Genomic DNA, 25,476 nt, shown 5'->3' with positions numbered 1-25,476 from the left:
AGGCGGTCATAGTCATCCAGAACAGTGCACTACGCGCAGCCATGGCCATCCCCAAAAGGGAACATATCACGGCCACCAGGCAACACGTCCACTGGCTCCCTCTAAAAGAACGTGTTATATTCAAAGCCCCTGGCACTGACCCACAAGTGCATCCACCTCCCCGCGCCTGCCTACATGTCACAAAGGAGTCACCCCGCCACCTCCGTAAAACCCACCAGAACGCCCTACTCTATGCTCACTGTGCACTTGGTCAAAAGAGTTAGAGCTGGTGGCGCCAGCTTCCCGTACCTAGCATCCTTACAACGGAATGCCCACCCTCAACCTTTACGTGCGGAGGGATCACATATGGCATTCCGAAAGGCACTGAAAACCATGCTCTTTGCCTAACCAACCCCTACACTAACCACAGCATGTCTGTGGGCATACTTAAATATTATATAAACTGCAAAGGAATAATTAACCTGTACCCCCACCCCTGTAACTAAGTGCCCCGCAAGTAACAGAGCCACGATACCTGTGGGAAAAGACAAACACAGATTGGGCGCATAGGCAATGGGGAGTGGGGAAGAGAATAAACAGAAAATGACCCAGACATAAAAAGCCAGTGAACGCCGACGAGTGCGTATGGTGTGCGGGTGGACCGAGAGACCAGGAGGAGGGCGGAGCAGAGCTTTGAGATGTTTGTGGAGCAGCTGGATAGGAGTGCAGGTGAGGTACTGTGTCTGCGACGGAGGGTGGCGCCTAGTGCAAAGAGTAGCTGGGATTGTGACAGTGCCTGTGGGAGTGAATGGTAGTGGGGTGAGGGGGTGCATAGTAAACAGTATAGAGTAACCTTAGTCTGTTGAGAGCGAGGGGAAGTAGGATGTCAGAAGAGCTGAGGGACACAGGAGGCAAGCAGTGGGAGGGAAGAAAGAGCGAGAAGGGGGGGGAACTGGAGGGAGTAGAGCAGGAGAACACCAGAGGGAGAGGAGATGGTGGGGAGAGCAGGAAGGGACGAAGATCAAGGAGAGGAGCGAATGGAAGCGAGTGAACGTGTGCACAGGAGAATGTCTGTGGAAATAAGGGCGCCATTTATCTGAAAGTCCATCAATTGGGAATAACCAGAGTTTATTCCCCTGGGAAGTCCTGTAGGGCGTCCGGTAGAAAAGGCCTTGGCCCTCAGGCCCTTCCACAGTAGAAAGGCAAGTCTGGATAGTAAGGGTTACCAATCCCGTGCTCGCAGACACTCCCTTTTAGTCACAATACCCAGCCGCTAATACCACCGTCCAGCAACCACCCGCAATCTGAGAATAAAAACCCTTATTGGACCCCATCGTGGAGCTTTGAGTTTCTTAAGGCGATCTGTGAAACTATGCAAATCGGTGAATAAATTGCGCCACCCTAGCGATGACCTCATCTGGGCCAGGACTGACATTATGGCATTTTCTAATGATTCCTGTAAAGTTTGGATCATCAGCTTAAAAGCCACTCCAAGACAAATTACTAGGCCACAGCTCTCAGCAACCCCCAGCCCCCGAATGTTTTTTTGTCTCCCCCTATGGTCCACTTTTTTTTAAAAACCTTTTCCATTCTGAACTGCAGAGCTGGTCCGGGACGCGACCCCAGATGTCTGCCCCGGAAGGGCCCTCTCTGGAAGGCAGAGGTTCCACCATGCGCTCAGACTTTCCCTAGTCAGGTGGCCTGGCCTCGCTGCCGGTGTGGGGCCCACCCTAACTGATGACCGTTTGTATACATTTGAGGTGCTCTGGTGAACAGACAGCTAGCTGGCCCTTCTAAACTCCAGAAGTGAGGTCCAGCAGATGGACGAAGCGCGAGAGACACAGGATTGGATTTACACGGGTATGACCAGCCTGGGTGAATACCAGGTCTGCCCAGTAAGGCTAGGGTGCCTGGAAGCGGTAATGAAGCACTATCCAAAACATGAATACGCGCTCACGACTGATTGGCCAGCTGTCGCAACTTGGTGCACCTTCTCCCTCACCCCAATTTCCATAAATATGGGAGGGCCGCTCTAGATGGCAGTAGCGGCAGGAGGAAAGAAGAAACCAGACACCATGAAGGACTCTAGCAAGACCCTAACATAGGAAGCTTGGCCCAGTACCTTGGGGAACCAGCCTTGCCTGCGACCAGAGGTAGCCCAAGACCCCTTGGGGTCCCTTCCCTGGTCTCAAAAGCACCGGCATGGATGAAAGCCTCAACCAGTGTGTCCTACAACTCTCACCCCCCCAGGTGAAAGCAGTGACTACTCCTGTGAGAGGACCCAAGAACCAAGCCGCACACCTGTAGCCGACTGATCCAGAGATCTGCTGCGACAGCGATCCCAAAGGTGTACTCAACTATGGCCCTCACCCTCAGCGGAGTAACTTTGCTGAAAATGCTTGGGGGGACATTACATCTAAAGGAATGGGGACCCTGCCAAATGAATGAGACAAAATGTGCCCCCCCTAAAATGACATGAATGTGCACCCTGCAGTGCCCGCGTTCTAGGGAGCCGCTGCTCACTGTCTCTGGAGCGTTGTGTGCCACATACGCCACAAACTAAGATGTGGCTATGTAGAGAAATCATTGTTGTACCTTATAAATATCTATACACTGAACCCACCTAAATTACAGAGATTTAAAATATCGAAAATGCCCACACCACAACCTTTGCTGAGATCTTATTTTGGCCACGTGATAACCATGTCACCTGTGTCACCCTGCGTCCACACAGGGAAGCTTGCACTAACAACCAATAGGCGAGCAGCACCAAGAGACCCATAGCGGGGTGGGGGGAGAAGTGGGGGCTCACTATAGAAATGGGCGAATACATCGACACAGCAAAGCACGATTTAGGGTGCCTGGTTTGCCAATTTTGGAAACAGCACCCAGCCTGGAGAAACCATGACAACATGACAAGCAGTTTAGCAACCAACTTTAACGGTGGTCTCGGATCTGGAAGCAGGTGTTGGACACGTGTTTCGCCATCATCCCTTGGGCAAGGCCTCGACAACCATTAGCAGTCACTTCAGATGTACCATGGACCCTGCTGCACTAGTTTCCTCAGATAAAGATTTGCATTTCAAGAAAATGCATGACTGATCTTCTTTCTATGCAACCTTCCTTTCCTTGCCTCACCCTTTCACACTTCCTCCTATATTGCCCCCTCAGCGCCTGAGCACCCCTCTATGTGTTGCCTGAGCTCCCCTCTATGTGTTGCCTGAGCACCCTTCTATGTGTTGCCTGAGCACCCCTCTATGTGTTGCCTGAGCTCCCCTCCATGTGTTGCCTGAGCTCCCCTCCATGTGTTGCCTGAGCTCCCCTCTATGTGTTGCCTGAGCACCCCTCTATGTGTTGCCTGAGCACCCCCCTATGTGTTGCCTGAGCACACCTCTATGTGTTGCCTGAGCACCCCTCTATGTGTTGCCTGAGCTCCCCTCTATGTGTTGCCTGAGCACCCTTCTATGTGTTGCCTGAGCACCCCTCTATGTGTTGCCTGAGCTCCCCTCTATGTGTTGCCTGAGCTCCCCTCTATGTGTTGCCTGAGCTCCCCTCTATGTGTTGCCTGAGCACCCCTCTATGTGTTGCCTGAGCACCCCTCTATGTGTTGCCTGAGCACCCCTCTATGTGTTGCCTGAGCACCCCTCTATGTGTTGCCTGAGCACCCCTCTATGTGTTGCCTGAGCTCCCCTCTATGTGTTGCCTGAGCTCCCCTCTATGTGTTGCCTGAGCTCCCCTCTATGTGTTGCCTGAGCTCCCCTCTATGTGTTGCCTGAGCACCCTTCTATGTGTTGCCTGAGCACCCCTCTATGTGTTGCCTGAGCTCCCCTCTGTGTTGCCTGAGCACCCCTCTATGTGTTGCCTGAGCTCCCCTCTATGTGTTGGCTGAGCTCCCCTCTATGTGTTGCCTGAGCTCCCCTCTATGTGTTGCCTGAGCACCCTTCTATGTGTTGCCTGAGCACCCCTCTATGTGTTGCCTGAGCACCCCTCTATGTGTTGCCTGAGCTCCCCTCTATGTGTTGCCTGAGCTCCCCTCTATGTGTTGCCTGAGCTCCCCTCTATGTGTTGCCTGAGCACCCTTCTATGTGTTGCCTGAGCACCCCTCTATGTGTTGCCTGAGCTCCCCTCTGTGTTGCCTGAGCACCCCTCTATGTGTTGCCTGAGCTCCCCTCTATGTGTTGCCTGAGCTCCCCTCTATGTGTTGCCCGAGCACCCTTCTATGTGTTGCCCGAGCACCCCTCTATGTGTTGCCAGAGCACCCCTCTATGTGTTGCCTGAGCACCCCTTCATGTGTAGAAACCCTGTTTCTGATTCTCGGATCACCAGATCACCAGATCAGCATCCACGCAGCACTGGTCAGGCACGAGCAGAGCAATGGACAGTGACCTGTCGGGTGTTACAGGGCAGGCCGGGCACATGCCTAAGCGTGCCGCGAGTGGCTAAGAGAATACACCCATGTGGTCACGGGTCTGACATTGGACTTGCAAGGCTGGCTCGGATGCCACTGGACGCTGAGTGCAGTAGGGCCTTCCCAGGGAGGACGACCACCTGCACTGATATCCTAACATATCAGCTCATTTGGACGCATGTAATTAAGCGGTATCAGCAGTCCAGAGTAATCCAGAAACATCTGAAGGAGAAGAACGGACATCACCCACCACGATGCCAAGGCTCCATGATATGATCTGGCGTTTAAAACGCGCATGGACACAAGTGTTTCTACCAGTGACGAATGAGGGAAGCACTTTCACGTGAATGTCAGAGCTGTGGGGATACTGGAGGGCTGAGGAAAACGATTGAGCATTGTGGACAGTGAAGGCAAGCCCTGGGGAGAATGACTGAGACTTATGAACTGCTGCTCAGTAGAATGAAAAAGCACTAGGACCAGAGCCAGCAGGGCTCAGGAAAATGACTGAGCATTGCGAACAGAGACAGGAGAGCTCAGGAGGCTGGGTGGCGGGTATAGTTACACGCGGACAGAGAAGATACTGAGCATTGCGAACAGAGACAGGAGAGCTCAGGAGGCTGGGTGGTGGGTATAGTTACACGCGGACAGAGAAGATCAGGAGGCTGGGTGGTGGGTATAGTTACACGCGGACAGAGAAGATACTGAGGAGTGCGTACAGAGACAGGAGAGCTCAGGAGGCTGGGTGGCGGGTATAGTTACACGCGGACAGAGAAGATACTGAGGAGTGCGTACAGAGACAGGAGAGCTCAGGAGGCTGGGTGGCGGGTATAGTTACACGCGGACAGAGAAGATACTGAGGAGTGCGAACAGAGACAGGAGAGCTCAGGAGGCTGGGTGGTGGGTATAGTTACACGCGGACAGAGAAGATCAGGAGGCTGGGTGGTGGGTATAGTTACACGTGGACAGAGAAGATCCTGAGGAGTGCGTACAGAGACAGGAGAGCTCAGGAGGCTGGGTGGCGGGTATAGTTACACGCGGACAGAGAAGATACTGAGGAGTGCGTACAGAGACAGGAGAGCTCAGGAGGCTGGGTGGCGGGTATAGTTACACGCGGACAGAGAAGATACTGAGGAGTGCGTACAGAGACAGGAGAGCTCAGGAGGCTGGGTGGCGGGTATAGTTACACGCGGACAGAGAAGATACTGAGGAGTGCGTACAGAGACAGGAGAGCTCAGGAGGCTGGGTGGTGGGTATAGTTACACGCGGACAGAGAAGATCAGGAGGCTGGGTGGTGGGTATAGTTACACGCGGACAGAGAAGATACTGAGGAGTGCGTACAGAGACAGGAGAGCTCAGGAGGCTGGGTGGCGGGTATAGTTACACGCGGACAGAGAAGATACTGAGGAGTGCGTACAGAGACAGGAGAGCTCAGGAGGCTGGGTGGCGGGTATAGTTACACGCGGACAGAGAAGATACTGAGGAGTGCGAACAGAGACAGGAGAGCTCAGGAGGCTGGGTGGTGGGTATAGTTACACGCGGACAGAGAAGATCAGGAGGCTGGGTGGTGGGTATAGTTACACGTGGACAGAGAAGATACTGAGGGGTGCGTACAGAGACAGGAGAGCTCAGGAGGCTGGGTGGCGGGTATAGTTACACGCGGACAGAGAAGATACTGAGGAGTGCGTACAGAGACAGGAGAGCTCAGGAGGCTGGGTGGTGGGTATAGTTACACGCGGACAGAGAAGATACTGAGGAGTGCGTACAGAGACAGGAGAGCTCAGGAGGCTGGGTGGCGGGTATAGTTACACGCGGACAGAGAAGATACTGAGGAGTGCGTACAGAGACAGGAGAGCTCAGGAGGCTGGGTGGCGGGTATAGTTACACGCAGACAGAGAAGATACGGAGGAGTGCGTACAGAGACAGGAGAGCTCAGGAGGCTGGGTGGCGGGTATAGTTACACGCGGACAGAGAAGATACTGAGGAGTGCGTACAGAGACAGGAGAGCTCAGGAGGCTGGGTGGTGGGTATAGTTACACGCGGACAGAGAGGATCAGGAGGCTGGGTGGCGTGTATAGTTACACACGGACAGAGAAGATACTGAGCATTGCGTACAGAGACAGGAGAGCTCAGGAGGCTGGGTGGTTTGTATAGTTACACGCGGACAGAGAAGATACTGAGCATTGCGAACAGAGACAGGAGAGCTCAGGAGGCTGGGTGGTGGGTATAGTTACACGCGGACAGAGAACATACTGAGCATTGCGTACAGAGACAGGAGAGCTCAGGAGGCTGGGTGGTGCGTATAGTTACACGCGGACAGAGAAGATACTGAGGAGTGCGAACAGAGACAGGAGAGCACAGGAGGCTGGGTAGTGGGTATAGTTACACGCGGACAGAGAACATACTGAGCATTGCGAACAGAGACAGGAGAGCTCAGGAGGCTGGGTGGCGGGTATAGTTACACGCGGACAGAGAAGATACTGAGGAGTGCGTACAGAGACAGGAGAGCTCAGGAGGCTGGGTGGCGGGTATAGTTACACGCAGACAGAGAAGATACTGAGGAGTGCGTACAGAGACAGGAGAGCTCAGGAGGCTGGGTGGCGGGTATAGTTACACGCGGACAGAGGAGATACTGAGGAGTGCGTACAGAGACAGGAGAGCTCAGGAGGCTGGGTGGTGGGTATAGTTACACGCGGACAGAGAAGATCAGGAGGCTGGGTGGCGTGTATAGTTACACACGGACAGAGAAGATACTGAGCATTGCGTACAGAGATAGGAGAGCTCAGGAGGCTGGGTGGTTTGTATAGTTACACGCGGACAGAGAAGATACTGAGCATTGCGAACAGAGACAGGAGAGCTCAGGAGGCTGGGTGGTGGGTATAGTTACACGCGGACAGAGAACATACTGAGCATTGCGTACAGAGACAGGAGAGCTCAGGAGGCTGGGTGGTGCGTATAGTTACACGCGGACAGAGAAGATACTGAGGAGTGCGAACAGAGACAGGAGAGCACAGGAGGCTGGGTAGTGGGTATAGTTACACGCGGACAGAGAACATACTGAGCATTGCGAACAGAGACAGGAGAGCTCAGGAGGCTGGGTGGTGAGTATAGTTACATGCGGACAGAGAAGATACTGAGGAGTGCGAACAGAGACAGGAGAGCTCAGGAGGCTGGGTGGTGGGTATAGTTACACGCGGACAGAGAAGATACTGATCATTGCGAACAGAGACAGGAGAGCTCAGGAGGCTGGGTGGCGGGTATAGTTACACGCGGACAGAGAAGATACTGAGGAGTGCGTACAGAGACAGGAGAGCTCAGGAGGCTGGGTGGCGGGTATAGTTACACGCGGACAGAGAAGATACTGAGGAGTGCGTACAGAGACAGGAGAGCTCAGGAGGCTGGGTGGCGGGTATAGTTACACGCGGACAGAGAAGATACTGAGGAGTGCGTACAGAGACAGGAGAGCTCAGGAGGCTGGGTGGCGGGTATAGTTACACGGGGACAGAGAAGATACTGAGGAGTGCGTACAGAGACAGGAGAGCTCAGGAGGCTGGGTGGCGGGTATAGTTACACGCGGACAGAGAAGATACTGAGGAGTGCGTACAGAGACAGGAGAGCTCAGGAGGCTGGGTGGTGGGTATAGTTACACGCGGACAGAGAAGATCAGGAGGCTGGGTGGCGTGTATAGTTACACACGGACAGAGAAGATACTGAGCATTGCGTACAGAGACAGGAGAGCTCAGGAGGCTGGGTGGTTTGTATAGTTACACGCGGACAGAGAAGATACTGAGCATTGCGAACAGAGACAGGAGAGCTCAGGAGGCTGGGTGGTGGAACAGAGACAGACAGGAGAGCTCAGGAGGCTGGGTGGTGGGTATAGTTACACGCGGACAGAGAACATACTGAGCATTGCGTACAGAGACAGGAGAGCTCAGGAGGCTGGGTGGTGCGTATAGTTACACGCGGACAGAGAAGATACTGAGGAGTGCGAACAGAGACAGGAGAGCACAGGAGGCTGGGTAGTGGGTATAGTTACACGCGGACAGAGAACATACTGAGCATTGCGAACAGAGACAGGAGAGCTCAGGAGGCTGGGTGGTGAGTATAGTTACATGCGGACAGAGAAGATACTGAGGAGTGCGAACAGAGACAGGAGAGCTCAGGAGGCTGGGTGGTGGGTATAGTTACACGCGGACAGAGAAGATACTGATCATTGCGAACAGAGACAGGAGAGCTCAGGAGGCTGGGTGGTGGGTATAGTTACACGCGGACAGAGAAGATACTGAGCATTGCGAACAGAGACAGGAGAGCTCAGGAGGCTGGGTGGTGGGTATAGTTACACGCGGACAGAGAAGATACTGAGCATTCGAACAGAGACAGGAGAGCTCAGGAGGCTGGGTGGAGTGTATAGTTACACGCGGACAGAGAAGATACTGAGCATTGCGAACAGAGACAGGAGAGCTCAGGAGGCTGGGTGGTGGGTATAGTTACACACGGACAGAGAAGATACTGAGCATTGCGTACAGAGACAGGAGAGCTCAGGAGGCTGGGTGGTTTGTATAGTTACACGCGGACAGAGAAGATACTGAGCATTGCGAACAGAGACCCGAGAGCTCAGGAGGCTGGGTGGTGTGTATAATTACACGCGGACAGAGAAGATACTGAGGAGTGCTAGCAGAGACTGGAGAGCAGGGACAAATAACAGAGCACTCTATATAGAGAGGGGGGGATGAGGAGAATGACTGAGCATTGTGTACAGGCTCAGCAGGGCCAGTGAGCATGAATGAGCATGGGTCTGAGGAGACTGACTGAGCATTGTTTAGGAAGATAGACAGCAAGGCTGGGTAGAAGGACCACCGTGTGAAAAGAGACAGGAGGGGTGTCGTTAAGGAATGAGCATTGGGAACAGAGGCAGGAGAGTTTAGCAGCGTTTACAGACACACGAGGGCTGTGGAGAACGACTGAGACTAAATGGGAGACGAATGACCGAGCAGCGAGTACGGAGATTGAACAGCTGGCCATCCTCCAGAGACAGAAGGGGCCAAAGAGAATGCCAGACACGTGTGGATAGAAGCACAGAGTTAAATGGCAGCAGCAGGAAGAGGTCTTCTGAGCTGAAATCCAGGCAACTTCCGTGGACATTCAAACACTTTGGCACACATGTTCAATGTTATAGCAAGAGGGTGGCACATTCGTGTAAGAAGAGGGAACACACTACTTTTGCCTAGTGTTTGGCAGCAGAATTCGACCACACATTCTCCATCATGACCACCGTATTATTACTATTTTGTGTTAATTATGGTCTGGTGGAGTTTTCCTAATCCAAATTCTCATGGCTGGGTAATGAGATGGTCTAGACCTTGAATAATGAATAATGAATTTAAATGCATGTTTATCTGAACTGCGAATTGAAATGAATCATCGATGGCATCTTTATGTTAATTTACATCTTCTCTAGAGAGAATTTGTATTTCTATCTCTATGGGGATTGATATTTTTGGAAATTATATGTGCTGGAAATCAGTTTTAATTGAGGTTATTCTGCATTACTTATTCTATCTGATCCTACTTTAATGTATTTTATTTTTTGTTATATGTCTATTTGAATTATGTGTAAAGTTTATATTTAAACTGTGCAACATTATTTAAATTAAAAAAAAATACTATTTTGTTTACACTCAGCTGTGGTGCATCTATTTTAGCATCTGTAGAGAAAGCAGCCCTCCAATTCCTCCAGGATTGTGATTCATACGCACTCGAGCTTCACACCTGCACCAGGTCCTGCCAAGAGCTACACACTCGCTTCACTCCTGTACCAGGCCCTGCCAGGAGCTAAACACTCGCTTCACCCCTGCACCAGGTCCTGCCAAGAGCTACACACTCGCTTCACTCCTGTACCAGGCCCTGCCAGGAGCTAAACACTCGCTTCACTCCTGTTCCAGGCCCTGCCAGGAGCTACACACTCGCTTCACTCCTGTACCAGGCCCTGCCAGGAGCTAAACACTCGCTTCACTCCTGTTCCAGGCCCTGCCAGGAGCTACACACTCGCTTCACACCTGCACCAGGTCCTGCCAGGAGCTACACACTCGCTTCTCACCTGCACCAGGTCCTGCCAGGAGCTACACACTCGCTTCACTACTACTGCACCAGGTCTTGCCAGGAGCTACACACTCGCTTCACTCCTGTATCAGATCCTGCCAGGAGCTACACACGCGCTTCACACCTGCACCAGGCCCTGCCAGGAGCTACACATTCGCTTCACTACTACTGCACCAGGTCTTGCCAGGAGCTACACACTCGCTTCACACCTGCACCAGGTCCTACCAGGAGCTACACACTCGCTTCACTCCTGCACCAGGTCCTGCCAGGAGCTACACACTCGCTTCACTCCTGTACCAGATCCTGCCAGGAGCTACACACTCGCTTCACACCTGCACCAGGCCCTGCCAGGAGCTACACACTCGCTTCACTACTACTGCACCAGGTCTTGCCAGGAGCTACACACTCGCTTCACACCTCACCAGGTCCTGCCAGGAGCTACACACTCGCTTCACACCTGCACCAGGTCCTGCAGGAGCTACACACTCGCTTCACACCTGCACCAGGTCCTGCCAGGAGCTACACACTCGCTTCACACCTGCACCAGCTCCTGCCAGGAGCTACACACTTGCTTCACACCTGTACCAGGGCCGGCCAGGAGCTACACACTCGCTTCACACCTGCACCAGGGCCGGCCAGGAGCTACACTCGCTTCACACATGCATCAGGGCCTACCAGGAGCTGCATGCTCGCTTCACTCCTGCACTACCTCCTGCCAGGAGCTACACGCTTGCTTCACACCTGCACCAGGGCCTGCCAGGAGTTACACGCTCGCTTCACTCCTGCACCAGGTCCTGCCAGGAGCTACACGCTCGCTTCACTCCTGTACCAGATCCTGCCAGGAGCTACACACTCGCTTCACACCTGCACCAGGCCTTGCCAGGAGCTACACACTCGCTTCACTACTACTGCACCAGGTCTTGCCAGGAGCTACACATTCACTTCACACCTGCACCAGGTCCTGCCAGGAGCTACACACTCGCTTCACTCCTGCACCAGGCACTGCCAGGAGCTACACACACACTTCACTACTACTGCACCAGGTCCTGCCAGGAGCTACACACTCGCTTCACACCTGCAACAGGTTCTGCCAGGAGCTACACACTCGCTTCACACCTGCAACAGGTCCTGCCAGGAGCTACACACTCGCTTCACTCCTGCACCAGGTTGTGCCAGGAGCTACACACTCGCTTCACACCTGCACCAGGTCCTGCCAGGAGCTACACACTCGCTTCACCCCTGCACCAGGGCCTGCCAGGAGCTTCACATGCACCAGGGCCTGCCAGGAGCTACACACTCGCTTCACATGCACCAGGGCCTGCCAGGAGCTACACACTCGCTTCACTCCTGCACCAGGTCCTGCCAAGAGCTACACACCTGCACCAGGTCCTGCCAGGAGCTACACACTCGCTTATCCCCTGCACCAGGTCCTGCCAGGAGCTACACACTCGCTTCACACCTGCACCAGGTCCTGCGAGGAGCTACACACTCGCTTCACTCCTGCACCAGGTCCTGCCAGGAGCTAGACACTCGCTTCACTCCTGCACCAGGTCCTGCCAGGAGCTACGCACTTGCACCAGGTCCTGCGAGGAGCTACACGCTTCACTCCTGCACCAGGTCCTGCCAGGAGCTACACACTCGCTTCACTCCTGCACCAGGTCCTGCGAGGAGCTACACACTCGCTTCACTCCTGCACCAGGTCCTGCCATAAGCTACACACTCGCTTCACTCCTGCACCAGGTCCTGCCAGGAGCTACACACTCACTTCTCACCTGCACCAGGCCCTGCCAGCAGCTACACACTCGCTTCACACCTGCACCAGGGCGTGCCAGGAGCTACACACTCGCTTCACACCTGCACCAGGTCCTGCCAGGAGCTACACACTCGCTTCACTGCTGCACCAGGTCCTGCCAGGAGCTACACACTCGCTTCACACCTGCACCAGGTCCAGCCAGGCGCTACACACTCGCTTCACACCTGCATCAGGCCCTGCCATGAGCTACACACTCGCTTCACTCCTGCAGAGCTACACACTCGCTTCACCCCTGCACCAGGTCCTGCCAGAGCTACACACTCGCTTCACACCTGCACCAGGTCCTGCCAGACCTACACACTCGCTTCACTCCTGCACCAGGTCCTGCCAGAGCTACACACTTGCTTCACTCCTGCACCAGGTCCTGCCAGGAGCTACACACTCGCTTCACACCTGCACCAGATCCTGCAAGGAGCTACGTACTCTTCACTCCTGCACCAGGTCCTGCCAGGAGCTGCACACTCGCTTCACTCCTGCACCAGGTCCAGCCAGGAGCTACACACTCGCTTCACTCCTGTACCAGATCCTGCCAGGAGCTACACACTCGCTTCACACCTGCACCAGGCCCTGCCATGAGCTACACACTCGCTTCACTCCTGCAGAGCTACACACATGCTTCACTCCTGCACCAGGTCCTGCCAGGGGCTACACACTCGCTCCACTCCTGCACCAGGTCCCGCCAGAGCTACACACTCACTTCAATACTGCACCAGGTCCTGCCAGGAGCTACACACTCGCTTCACACCTGAACCAGGTCCTGCCAGGAGCTACACACTCGCTTCACACCTGCACCAGGTCCTGCGAGGAGCTACACACTCGCTTCACTCCTGCACCAGGTCCTGCCAGGAGCTAGACACTCGCTTCACTCCTGCACCAGGTTCTGCCAGGAGCTACGCACTTGCACCAGGTCCTGCGAGGAGCTACACGCTTCACTCCTGCACCAGGTCCTGCCAGGAGCTACACACTCGCTTCACTCCTGCACCAGGTCCTGCGAGGAGCTACACACTCGCTTCACACCTGCACCAGGTCCAGCCAGGCGCTACACACTCGCTTCACACCTGCATCAGGCCCTGCCATGAGCTACACACTCGCTTCACTCCTGCAGAGCTACACACTCGCTTCACCCCTGCACCAGGTCCTGCCAGAGCTACACACTCGCTTCACACCTGCACCAGGTCCTGCCAGACCTACACACTCGCTTCACTCCTGCACCAGGTCCTGCCAGAGCTACACACTTGCTTCACTCCTGCACCAGGTCCTGCCAGGAGCTACACACTCGCTTCACACCTGCACCAGATCCTGCAAGGAGCTACGTACTCTTCACTCCTGCACCAGGTCCTGCCAGGAGCTGCACACTCGCTTCACTCCTGCACCAGGTCCAGCCAGGAGCTACACACTCGCTTCACTCCTGTACCAGATCCTGCCAGGAGCTACACACTCGCTTCACACCTGCACCAGGCCCTGCCATGAGCTACACACTCGCTTCACTCCTGCAGAGCTACACACATGCTTCACTCCTGCACCAGGTCCTGCCAGGGGCTACACACTCGCTCCACTCCTGCACCAGGTCCCGCCAGAGCTACACACTCACTTCAATACTGCACCAGGTCCTGCCAGGAGCTACACACTCGCTTCACACCTGAACCAGGTCCTGCCAGGAGCTACACACTCGCTTCACACCTGCACCAGGTCCTGCGAGGAGCTACACACTCGCTTCACTCCTGCACCAGGTCCTGCCAGGAGCTAGACACTCGCTTCACTCCTGCACCAGGTTCTGCCAGGAGCTACGCACTTGCACCAGGTCCTGCGAGGAGCTACACGCTTCACTCCTGCACCAGGTCCTGCCAGGAGCTACACACTCGCTTCACTCCTGCACCAGGTCCTGCGAGGAGCTACACACTCGCTTCACTCCTGCACCAGGTCCTGCCAGAAGCTACACACTCGCTTCACTCCTGCACCAGGTCCTGCCAGGAGCTACACACTCACTTCTCACCTGCACCAGGCCCTGCCAGCAGCTACACACTCGCTTCACACCTGCACCAGGGCGTGCCAGGAGCTACACACTCGCTTCACACCTGCACCAGGTCCTGCCAGGAGCCACACACTCGCTTCACTGCTGCACCAGGTCCTGCCAGGAGCTACACACTCGCTTCACACCTGCACCAGGTCCAGCCAGGCGCTACACACTCGCTTCACACCTGCATCAGGCCCTGCCATGAGCTACACACTCGCTTCACTCCTGCAGAGCTACACACTCGCTTCACCCCTGCACCAGGTCCTGCCAGAGCTACACACTCGCTTCACACCTGCACCAGGTCCTGCCAGACCTACACACTCGCTTCACTCCTGCACCAGGTCCTGCCAGAGCTACACACTTGCGTCACTCCTGCACCAGGTCCTGCCAGGAGCTACACACTCGCTTCACACCTGCACCAGATCCTGCAAGGAGCTACGTACTCTTCACTCCTGCACCAGGTCCTGCCAGGAGCTGCACACTCGCTTCACTCCTGCACCAGGTCCAGCCAGGAGCTACACACTCGCTTCACTCCTGTACCAGATCCTGCCAGGAGCTACACACTCGCTTCACACCTGCACCAGGCCCTGTCATGAGCTACACACTCGCTTCACTCCTGCAGAGCTACACACATGCTTCACTCCTGCACCAGGTCCTGCCAGGGGCTACACACTCGCTCCACTCCTGCACCAGGTCCCGCCAGAGCTACACACTCACTTCACTACTGCACCAGGTCCTGCCAGGAGCTACACACTCGCTTCACACCTGAACCAGGTCCTGCCAGGAGCTACACACTCGCTTCACTCCTGCACCAGGTCCTGCCAGGAGCTACACACTCGCTTCACTCCTGCACCAGCTCCTGCCAGGGGCTACACACTCGCTTCACTCCTGCACCAGGTTCTGCCAGGAGCTACACACTCGCTTCACTCCTGCACCAGATCCTGCCAGGGGCTACACACTTGCTTCACTCCTGCACCAGGTCCTGCCAGGAGCTACACACTCGCTTCTCTCCTGCACCAGGTCCTGCCAGGAGCTACACACTCGCTTCACTCCTGCACCAGGTCCTGCCAGGAGCTACACACTCGCTTCACTCCTGCACCAGGTCCTGCCAGGAGCTACACACTCGCTTCACCCCTGCACCAGGTCCTGCCAGGAGCTACACACTCGCTTCACTACTACTGCACCAGGTCCTGCCAGGAGCTACACACTCGCTTCACTCCTGCACCAGGTCCTGCCAGGAGCTACACACTCGCTTCACCCCTGCACCAGGTCCTGCCAGGAGCTACACACTCGCTTCACTACTACTGCACCAGGTCCTGCCAGGAGCTACACACTCGCTTCACACCTGCACCAGGTCCTGCCAGGAGCTACAGACTCGCTTCACACCTGCACCAGGTCCTGCCAGGAGCTACACGCTCGCTTCACACCTGCACCAGGGCCAGCCAGGAGCTACACGCTCGCTTCACTCCTGCACTAGGTCCTGCCAGGAGCTACAAGCTCGCTTCACACCTGCACCAGGTCCTGCCAGGAGCTACACGCTCGCTTCACTCCTGCACCAGGTCCTGCCAGGAGCTACACACACGCTTCACTCCTGCACCAGGTCCTGCCAGGAGCTACACACCTGCACCAGGTCCCTGCCAGGAGCTACACACTCGCTTCACTCCTGCACCAGGTCCTGCGAGGAGCTACACACTCGCTTATCTCCTGCACCAGGTCCTGCCAGGAGGTACACACTCGCTTCACTCCTGCACCAGGTCCTGCGAGGAGCTACACACTTGCTTCACTCCTGCACCAGGTCCTGCGAGGAGCTACACACTCACTTCACTCCTGAACCAGGTCCTGCCAGGAGCTACACACTCACTTCACACCTGCACCAGGCCCTGCCAGGAGCTACACACTCGCTTCACACCTGCACCAGGGCCTGCCAGGAACTACTCACTCACTTCACACCTGCACCAGGTCCTGCCAGGAGCTACACACTCGCTTCACTGCTGCGCCAGGTCCTGCCAGGAGCTACACACTCGCTTCACACCTGCACCAGGTCCAGCCAGGCGCTGCACACTCGCTTCACACCTGCATCAGGCCCTGCCATGAGCTACACACTCGCTTCACTCCTGCAGAGCTACACACTCGCTTCACCCCTGCACCAGGTCCTGCCAGAGCTACACACTTGCTTCACCCCTGCACCAGGTCCTGCCAGAGCTACACACTCGCTTCACACCTGCATCAGGTCCTGCCAGACCTACACACTCGCTTCACTCCTGCACTAGGTCCTGCCAGGAGCTACACGCTCGCTTCACACCTGCACCAGGTCCTGCCAGGAGCTACACGCTTGCTTCACACCTGCACCAGGGCCTGCCAGGAGCTACACGCTTGCTTCACTCCCGCACCAGGTCCTTCCAGGAGCTACACGCTTGCTTCACTCCTGCACCAGGTCCTGCCAGGAGCTACACACTCGCTTCACTCCTGCACCAGGTCCTGCCAGGAGCTACACACCTGCACCAGGTCCCTGCCAGGAGCTACACACTCGCTCCACTCCTGCACCAGGTCCTGCGAGGAGCTACACACTCGCTTATCTCCTGCACCAGGTCCTGCCAGGAGCTACACACTCGCTTCACACTTGCACCAGGTCCTGCCAGGAGCTACACACTCGCTTCACACCTGCACCAGGTCCTGCGAGGAGGCACACACGCTTCACTCCTGCACCAGGTCCTGCCAGGAGCTACACACTCGCTTCACACCTGCACCAGGTCCTGCGAGGAGCTACACACGCTTCACTCCTGCACCAGGTCCTGCCAGGAGCTACACACTCGCTTCACTCCTGCACCAGGTCCTGCGAGGAGCTGCACACTTGCTTCACTCCTGCACCAGGTCCTGTGAGGAGCTACACACTCGCTTCACTCCTGCACCAGGTCCTGCCAGGAGATACACACTCACTTCACACCTGCACCAGGCCCTGCCAGGAGCTACACACTCGCTTCACACCTGCACCAGGGCCTGCCAGGAACTACACACTCGGTTCACACCTGCACCAGGTCCTGCCAGGAGCTACACACTCGCTTCACTGCTGCACCAGGTCCTGCCAAGAGCTACACGCTCGCTTCACTCCTGCACCAGGTCCTGCCAGGAGCAACACACACGCTTCACTCCTGCACCAGGTCCTGCCAGGAGCTACACACCTGCACCAGGTCCCTGCCAGGAGCTACACACTCGCTTCACTCCTGCACCAGGTCCTGCGAGGAGCTACACACTCGCTTATCTCCTGCACCAGGTCCTGCCAGGAGGTACACACTCGCTTCACTCCTGCACCAGGTCCTGCGAGGAGCTACACACTTGCTTCACTCCTGCACCAGGTCCTGCGAGGAGCTACACACTCGCTTCACTCCTGCACCAGGTCCTGCCAGGAGCTACACACTCACTTCACACCTGCACCAGGCCCTGCCAGGAGCTACACACTCGCTTCACACCTGCACCAGGTCCTGCCAGGAGCTACACACTCGCTTCACTGCTGCGCCAGGTCCTGCCAGGAGCTACACACTCGCTTCACACCTGCACCAGGTCCAGCCAGGCGCTACACACTCGCTTCACTCCTGCAGAGCTACACACTCGCTTCACCCCTGCACCAGGTCCTGCCAGAGCTACACACTCGCTTCACCCCTGCACCAGGTCCTGCCAGAGCTACACACTCGCTTCACACCTGCACCAGGTCCTGCCAGACCTACACACTCGCTTCACACCTGCACCAGGTCCTGCCAGGAGCTACACGCTTGCTTCACACCTGCACCAGGGCCTGCCAGGAGCTACACGCTTGCTTCACTCCCGCACCAGGTCCTGCCAGGAGCTACACGCTTGCTTCACTCCTGCACCAGGTCCTGCCAGGAGCTACACACTCGCTTCACTCCTGCACCAGGTCCTGCCAGGAGCTACACACCTGCACCAGGTCCCTGCCAGGAGCTACACACTCGCTCCACTCCTGCACCAGGTCCTGCCAGGAGCTACACACTCGCTTATCTCCTGCACCAGGTCCTGCCAGGAGCTACACACTCGCTTCACACCTGCACCAGGTCCTGCCAGGAGCTACACACTCGCTTCACACCTGCAGCAGGTCCTGCGAGGAGCTACACACGCTTCACTCCTGCACCAGGTCCTGCCAGGAGCTACACACTCGCTTCACTCCTGCACCAGGTCCTGCGAGGAGCTGCACACTCACTTCACTCCTGCACCAGGTCCTGTGAGGAGCTACACACTCGCTTCACTCCTGCACCAGGTCCTGCCAGGAGATACACACTCGCTTCACTCCTGCAGAGCTACACACATGCTTCACTCCTGCACCAGGTCCTGCCAGGGGCTACACACTCGCTCCACTCCTGCACCAGGGCCTGCCAGGAACTACACACTCGGTTCACACCTGCACCAGGGCCTGCCAGGAACTACACACTCGGTTCACACCTGCACCAGGTCCTGCCAGGAGCTACACACTCGCTTCACTGCTGCACCAGGTCCTGCCAGGAGCTACACACTCGCTTCACACCTGCACCAGGTCCAGCCAGGCGCTACACACTCGCTTCACACCTGCATCAGGCCCTGCCATGAGCTACACACTCGCTTCACTCCTGCAGAGCTACACACTCGCTTCACCCCTGCACCAGGTCCTGCCAGAGCTACACACTCGCTTCACACCTGCACCAGGTCCTGCCAGACCTACGCACTCGCTTCACACCTGCACCAGGTCCTACCAGGAGCTACGTACTCTCTTCACTCCTGCACCAGGTCCTGCCAGGAGCTGCACACTCGCTTCATTCCTGCACCAGGTCCAGCCAGGAGCTACACACTCGCTTCACACCTGCATCAGGCCCTGCCATGAGATACACACTCCCTTCACTCCTGCAGAGCTACACACTCGCTTCACTCATTCACCAGGTCCTGCTAGGGGCTACACACTCGCTCCACTCCTGCACCAGGTCCTGCCAGGAGCTACACACTCGCTTCACTACTGCACCAGGTCCTGCCAGGAGCTACACTCTCGCTTCGCACCTGCACCAGGTCCTGCCAGGAGCTACGTACTCTGTTCACTCCTGCACCAGGTCCTGCCAGGGGCTACACACTCGCTTCACTCCTGCACCAGGTCCTGCCAGGGTCTACACACTCGCTTCACTCCTGCACCGGGTCCTGCCAGGAGCTACACACTCGCTTCACTCCTGCACCAGGTCCTGCCAGGAGCTACACACTCGCTTCACTCCTGCACCAGGTCCTGCCAGAGCTACACACTCACTTCACTCCTGCACCAGGCCCTGCCAGGAGCTACACACTCGCTTCATCCCTGCACCAGGCCCTGCCAGAGCTACACACTCGCTTCACTCCTGCACCAGGTCCTGCCAGAGCTACACACTCGCTTCTGATGTCCAGTTTGAATCCACTCTAGTGAAGGCGTGTCGATCGGCACACGCTTTTGGGTCTGGCTTATTGCAACATGCTCGGGACACTCCAGCAGGGGTGTAGCGAGGGCGCAGGCCTAGAGCGCTCTGGAAGTCTCTCTGTGCCACGGACTTTTGCCATGCGGCACTGAACCAGTGTGGGGTCATGACAGGTCATCATTAGACGAGTAAGATGCACTCATGCTGTACACACACATGAGGCCCCTCACTCCATCGCCCACCCACCCACTCAGAACCCAGATAACAAAGACTGCACTTCTCGGGTTGCCTGGCTGGTCCTTTTCATGCTATGCAGCAGTGGGAAGACATATGACATGTGAAGATTCCATGCCACCTCTGGACTTGGACGGCGCGCAATTACCTCCAGAATGGAAGCAGACATGCCCTCGGACATGGAGCTGTTCACCAGGGCAAAGCAGTGCTTCACAAGCGCCTGCAGTTCTTCCTGGGGCATCTCCCTCGCCAGCTGCACCCCAGCGACCCTGGAAACAAGGATTCGGGTACACACATTAGCTCAGAGCAGAACAGAGACAACATGTTACATTGCTTCAAGAGGCTGCTTCTCGGTGCACCCCCACCCCCTTCCCCCCAACCCCATCACTCCCAGCAAAATGGCCTTCAGGAACCGCAGCAACACCGAACAGGACTTCTTGCTGTTCCGCGGGAGCGCGCAGCGCGCACACAGAAAAGAAGCCAGAAGCAAACAAACAGCACCGTGAACGCAGCTAATAACCTTCCCCGGGGCACAAAGGGAACATTGACGCAGCCAAATGAAATGTCCAGTGCCACGGAATTGCAGGCCGAGGGGGGCCCCAACGCGCCGGCACAGTTATGTTTCAAGGACCCCGAGTGTCTATGCCGGCCACTTGCTCTGCAATCCAATGACCCTGGGGCAGCGCGGGACAATGTGCCCCCAGCCCCCTTTGGCCCCATCTCTCTCTGTGCGGCCCCTCGGTACCGTTCCAGCACAGCCCGTGCACGGCATGCGAGCACGGGGTCCACAATGCATGCTCACCTGCTCAGCTGGGCTTCAACTTCACTTGTAAACACAGGATTGATCTGCAAAGACAGAAGGGACATGCATGGGGAAACATGTCAATGGCACGCATCCAGGGTAGCATGCTACATAGTTACAGGTAAAACGCCACATGCAACGCACGACACCACAGCCAGTCCACAGTTGCATTCACCAGGCATTGTTAAACCAAGCATTGGCAATGCCAACAGTTTGGGCTTTTGTGCAGGCATGGGAAAGGCACTTGCCAGGCACAGCCGTAGTGGTATCAAGTATGATATATGATAGGGCATTTATAACGCGCCTGTACACAAGTGTTTCAAGGTTGCGACGAGGCAAGGGAGGGGGAACAGAGGGAAGACAGAGACAATGATCTTACTAGGCCGGGTGAAAATGAGATTGCGCAGCGATGGGGGCGGACAAGTGCGGCGGGTTAGGGGGCAGTGCAGTACATAGGATAACAGTAAAATAAATAATGACAATAAATACAAGTGCAGCCAGCTGGTGGCAAGTGCAGGGGGTAAGTGCAGACATCAGGTGTCAAGTGATGGTAGGGGGCTGTAGTGATACAGAAATAGTCCACGAGGACAAGGGTTGCCAGCGGGGCAGAGCAAGTGCGCAACTGGTGGGACCTGGGCCAGAGATCAGATGGTGGCCAGGTAACCGGTGCAGTTTCAGTCAGGAATTCAACAGGGGAGAGGAGGAGAGAAAACAGAAGCAAAGAGGAAGGTCTTGAGGTGCTTCCGGCACCGGAGATGGTCCTCAAGTTTCAGAGAGGCAGGGAGGCTGTTCCAGAGGGTGGCCCCAGCCGAAGAAAGATCTACCACAAACTCGTTGCTTGGAGAAGCAACTGACCCTGAGAGAGTTGGAGGTGGATGAGCGAAGAGCTCGAGAAGGAAGATATTTAGGAAGAGAGAGTTGGAGGTATTGAGGACCCACACCCCAGAAGGCCTTGTGGACAATGCACAGGGTTTTGAACTTAATCCTCGCAGCCACTGGGAGCCAGTGCAGAGATTTCAGTCCTGTAGAGATACGATCTGTGGGACATCTAATAACAGTGCCTGGCAAATGTCGAATACTTGTACACAACCCAAAACAGTCGGCTTTGCCAATGCTGGCTTTCAACAAGACTTCTGTTAAGGACAGGCATAGTGTCTGTTAATCGAGTGGCTGAAGACAGGCCTGGTTAAGACCTTTTTATTACTCCAGTAGCACCTTTACAGCTCCAATTAAGTCATTGACTCTCAGAAGACTGCTTTGAAATAACACTGGCGGTACTCCCGAACACAAAGTGTGCTAGTATTGCTTGATGAAACTGAGCTCAAAGAGTTATCATAGGGAGGTGTTTTGGGCAGGAAGTGGGTGTGAATGGCCATATGAGATGGCATTTATAACGCTCCTATACACAAGTGTTTCAAGGCGCGATGAAGCAAGGAAGGGGGAACAGAGGGAAGACAGCCACTGATCTTATTAGGCCAAGTGACATTGAGATCACGCAAGAGGTGGGGGGGAGGGTAAAAGTGCCATGGGAAAGGGGAGGGCGTAGTGCTGTACATGGGATCAAAACAATAACAATAAGTGCAGCCAGCAGGTGGCAAGTGCAAGGGTAAGTGCAGACAGCATGTGTCCAAAAGTGCTGGTAGGGGGACTGTAGGGTAACAGATACAGACCCAAGTGCAAGGGTTGCCGGGAGGCAGACGGGTGTGCAACTGGGTGGACAGGGACCTGGCCCCAAAATCAGAGGGTAGCCAGGTGCCCAGTGCAGCATCAGACAGGAAATCAGCAGGGGAGAGGAAGAGAGAAGGCAGAAGCAATTAGGAAAGTCTTGAGGTGATTTCGGAACCAGAGATGATTCTCCTCAAGTTTCAGGGAGATAGGGAGGCTGTTCCAGAGGGAGGCCCCAGCCAAAGAAAGATCTACCACCAATTTGTTGCTTGGAGAAGCGACTGACCCTGATGGAGTTGAAGTTGAAGGAATCAAGAGCGCAAGTAGGAAGGTATTTACGAAAAGAGTTGGAGGTATTGAGGACCCAGGCCCCAGAAGGCCTTGTGGACAATGCAGAGGGTCTTGAACTTAATCCTTGCAGCTACTGGGAGCCAGTGCAGAGATTTAAGTGCTGGAGAGATACGATCCATGGGCTTCAGCCCAAGGACAAGTCTCACAGTCCTGTTCTGGATGAGTTGCAGAGGGCGGAGAGTAGAAGCAGGCAGATTTAGAAAGAGGCTGTTGCAGTAGTCCAGCCTAGAGAGGACCAGAGCTCTGGAGACAGTGAGCTTCTGGGGGAAGGAGAGGAAAGGAAGAATACCTCTGAGGAGGTGCAGCTGATAGTTTGACTTCTTAGAGATGTGAGAAGAGAAGGAGAGTGTGGAGTCGAAGATGACCCCCAAAGTTCTTGGTGGGAGCAGGAAGAGGGCCAAGCGAGGCTGGCTAGAGAGTGACAGGAAAGGAAGGGAACAGGTGTGCCGATGAGGAGAATCTCCGTCTTACTGGCAATAAGGCAGAGATCGTTGGTGGCACACCCCTCCTGGATAGCAGACATGCAGTCAGAGATGAGAGAAGGAGAAGAGGTGGCAGAAGGTAGCCTGAAAATGAGTTGAGTGTCATCCGCATAGCACTGAAAGTTGAAGCAGAGAGCAGCACTGCGTTGGCCAAGAGGTGCCAGGTATTGGTTGAACTGCCAGGGAGAGAGGTTATACCCCTGGGGAAGACCACAGGTAGAGAGTGAGATAGAGGAAAGGAAGGACCCAAGTTGGACCTGCGAGGGTCAATCAGAGAGGAATGAGGTCAGCCAGAACCACCTCCGGTTCCGGAAGCACCTCAAGACCTTCCTCTTTGCTTCTGCCTTCACTTCCCCTCTCACCTGCTGATCTGCTCTCTTGGCACTGTGCACCTGGCCACCCTCTATCCCCTGGGCCCTGGTACCTACTCATCCTGACACCATCCTGCACTGCCTCCCGGCCCCCTTGCACTGGGGATTGTATCTGTACCCACACAGCCCCACCCCCATTTTTTTTAATTTTGTTTCTTCTTTTTCTGAAATTAGCAGACTTACCCAGTCTGCTGCCTTAAACACTGCACTTGCCACTTGCTGTCTGCACTACCACTGTTTATTGCCTCCATTTTCTATTTATTGTATTTATTAATATTTATCCGCTCTCCTCTGCTCCTAACTTCCCACTCTCCCCCTTCCATGCACTTTTCCCCTTTCCCATTCTCAGGCATTTGCACGTTCTCAATGTCACTGGGCCTAGTAAGATCGTTGTTTTGTTGTGTTGTTTCTTACCTGTTCCCCTCCCTTGCCTAGTCGCGCTGCCTGTGTGCGAGCGTGATACAAATAAAATATATCATAGCCAGGTCAGGGCCTGATCGGTGATACCCAGGTTATCACAGAGATGATTGAGCAGGATGGCATGAGTTGACCGTGTCAAAGGCAGACGAGAGATTGAATAAGAGGAGGACAGAGGGGAGATTAGAATCAAGGTTGGAGGGCAGGTCTTCACAGTTGTTCAGGAGAGCAGTTTCAGTGCTTCTGGCTGCTTTGAAGCCCAACTGACTTTAAGGGAGACAACCATCAGATTCAGTGTGAAGATTAAGCTGGGAGATGGACAGCTTTTCCAGGGGTTTGCCCAGGAAAGGAGTGACGGAGATCAGGCAACACTTAGCCATGCAGGAGGAGTCGGCTGAGGGTTTCTTGAGAAGAGAGTGCACAAGAGAGTGCTTCAGTGGGGAAGGGAAGGCTGCAGTGGAGAAGGAGTGGTTGCAGAAGTCAGGCAAGGCAGGAGGGAGGGTGTCAATATGGTCCTTCATGGTTTTCGAAGAACAGAGAAGAACCTGTTTTGACGAGACTTTCATATATCACACTTGTCTAGAAACCTTGTCAAGGGAGAACAGAGGAAAGGAAAAGGGAGTAGAGGTGGCCACAGGGGGCTCGGAGGTAGAGGAGAGAATAGAGGGCGAAGGGGGAAGAGGACGAGAGGGTGGAACGGATGTCCGGGTTTTTAGAGCTGAAATGTGAAGCCAGGGACATGCATAGGGCCTGGGAGGGGTCAGGAGAGGTAGACACTGTGGCAGGATTGGCCAGTTCCTTGCAGATTTTAAAGAGTTTGGCCGAGTTGTTAGATGCTGCAGAGATGCAGGATTGGATGTGGGCTCTCTTCTTAGTGCGGACAGAGCCGGTATTGCCTTTGGAACAGGCAGGAGGCTAGTTTGTTAGAGGATGTACCAGAAGCATGCCATTTCCTCCCAGCCACCATAGAGACTAGCATGGACATGGACAGTCAATGGGAGGGCAAATAACCAAACACCACCTACAGGCTGTGTGCGCCTCCTCGTATGCCTTTTCTCTTCATCTATACTCCAAAATAATAGTTTCGGTTTATAGGTGTCGTGAGTGACACCCAATAGCTCAAAATAAAAAGCTACTCAATCCAGGCAGAAGCTCATTAAGGCCAATTGTCCAAAGTAAATTTTCCTTTGCACTAGATCAGATTTCAGTGTGCAGTAGTATAAATACAAATGAACATAAACTGCATGAGTGGTGCATTCCGAAATGCTTTTGAATCAGGCCCCTGGGAGAACCTTGGGTCACCTTCTGTACAAAAAGGTGGGCTCAATTGAGACTCCATGACAAGGTATTGCTGATTCAGAGACGCGCTACCGCTGCCCTGACCCAGCAACTCCCTCCATTTACACTCCAGGAAGGTGCAAGGGAAAGCA

At 55.2% G+C, this 25,476-nt stretch overlaps 1 protein-coding gene across 4 annotated transcripts in view; it reads right to left on the bottom strand.

Annotated features, from left to right (window-relative positions):
• GLT1D1 (glycosyltransferase 1 domain containing 1) overlaps nucleotides 1-25,476 on the bottom strand; it is a 924,582-nt gene that overhangs the window by 244,104 nt on the left and 655,002 nt on the right. For 3 of the 4 annotated variants that reach the window (XM_069620126.1, XM_069620129.1, XM_069620128.1), the window contains 2 exons: nucleotides 20,761-20,804; nucleotides 20,107-20,227 (listed from right to left, as the gene is read on the bottom strand). The exons of the other annotated variant lie outside the window; for it this stretch is intronic. In XM_069620126.1, the coding sequence (XP_069476227.1) occupies nucleotides 20,107-20,227; nucleotides 20,761-20,804 (165 nt within the window). The remainder of the gene's footprint in view (nucleotides 1-20,106; nucleotides 20,228-20,760; nucleotides 20,805-25,476) is intronic. 4 annotated transcript variants of the gene reach the window in all.

The sequence above is a fragment of the Ambystoma mexicanum genome, chromosome 10 (assembly GCF_040938575.1).
Source record: "Ambystoma mexicanum isolate Mex_15411 chromosome 10, UKY_AmexF1_1, whole genome shotgun sequence".
Lineage (NCBI taxonomy): Eukaryota > Metazoa > Chordata > Amphibia > Caudata > Ambystomatidae > Ambystoma > Ambystoma mexicanum.
This window is presented reverse-complemented; position numbering and strand designations above follow the sequence as displayed.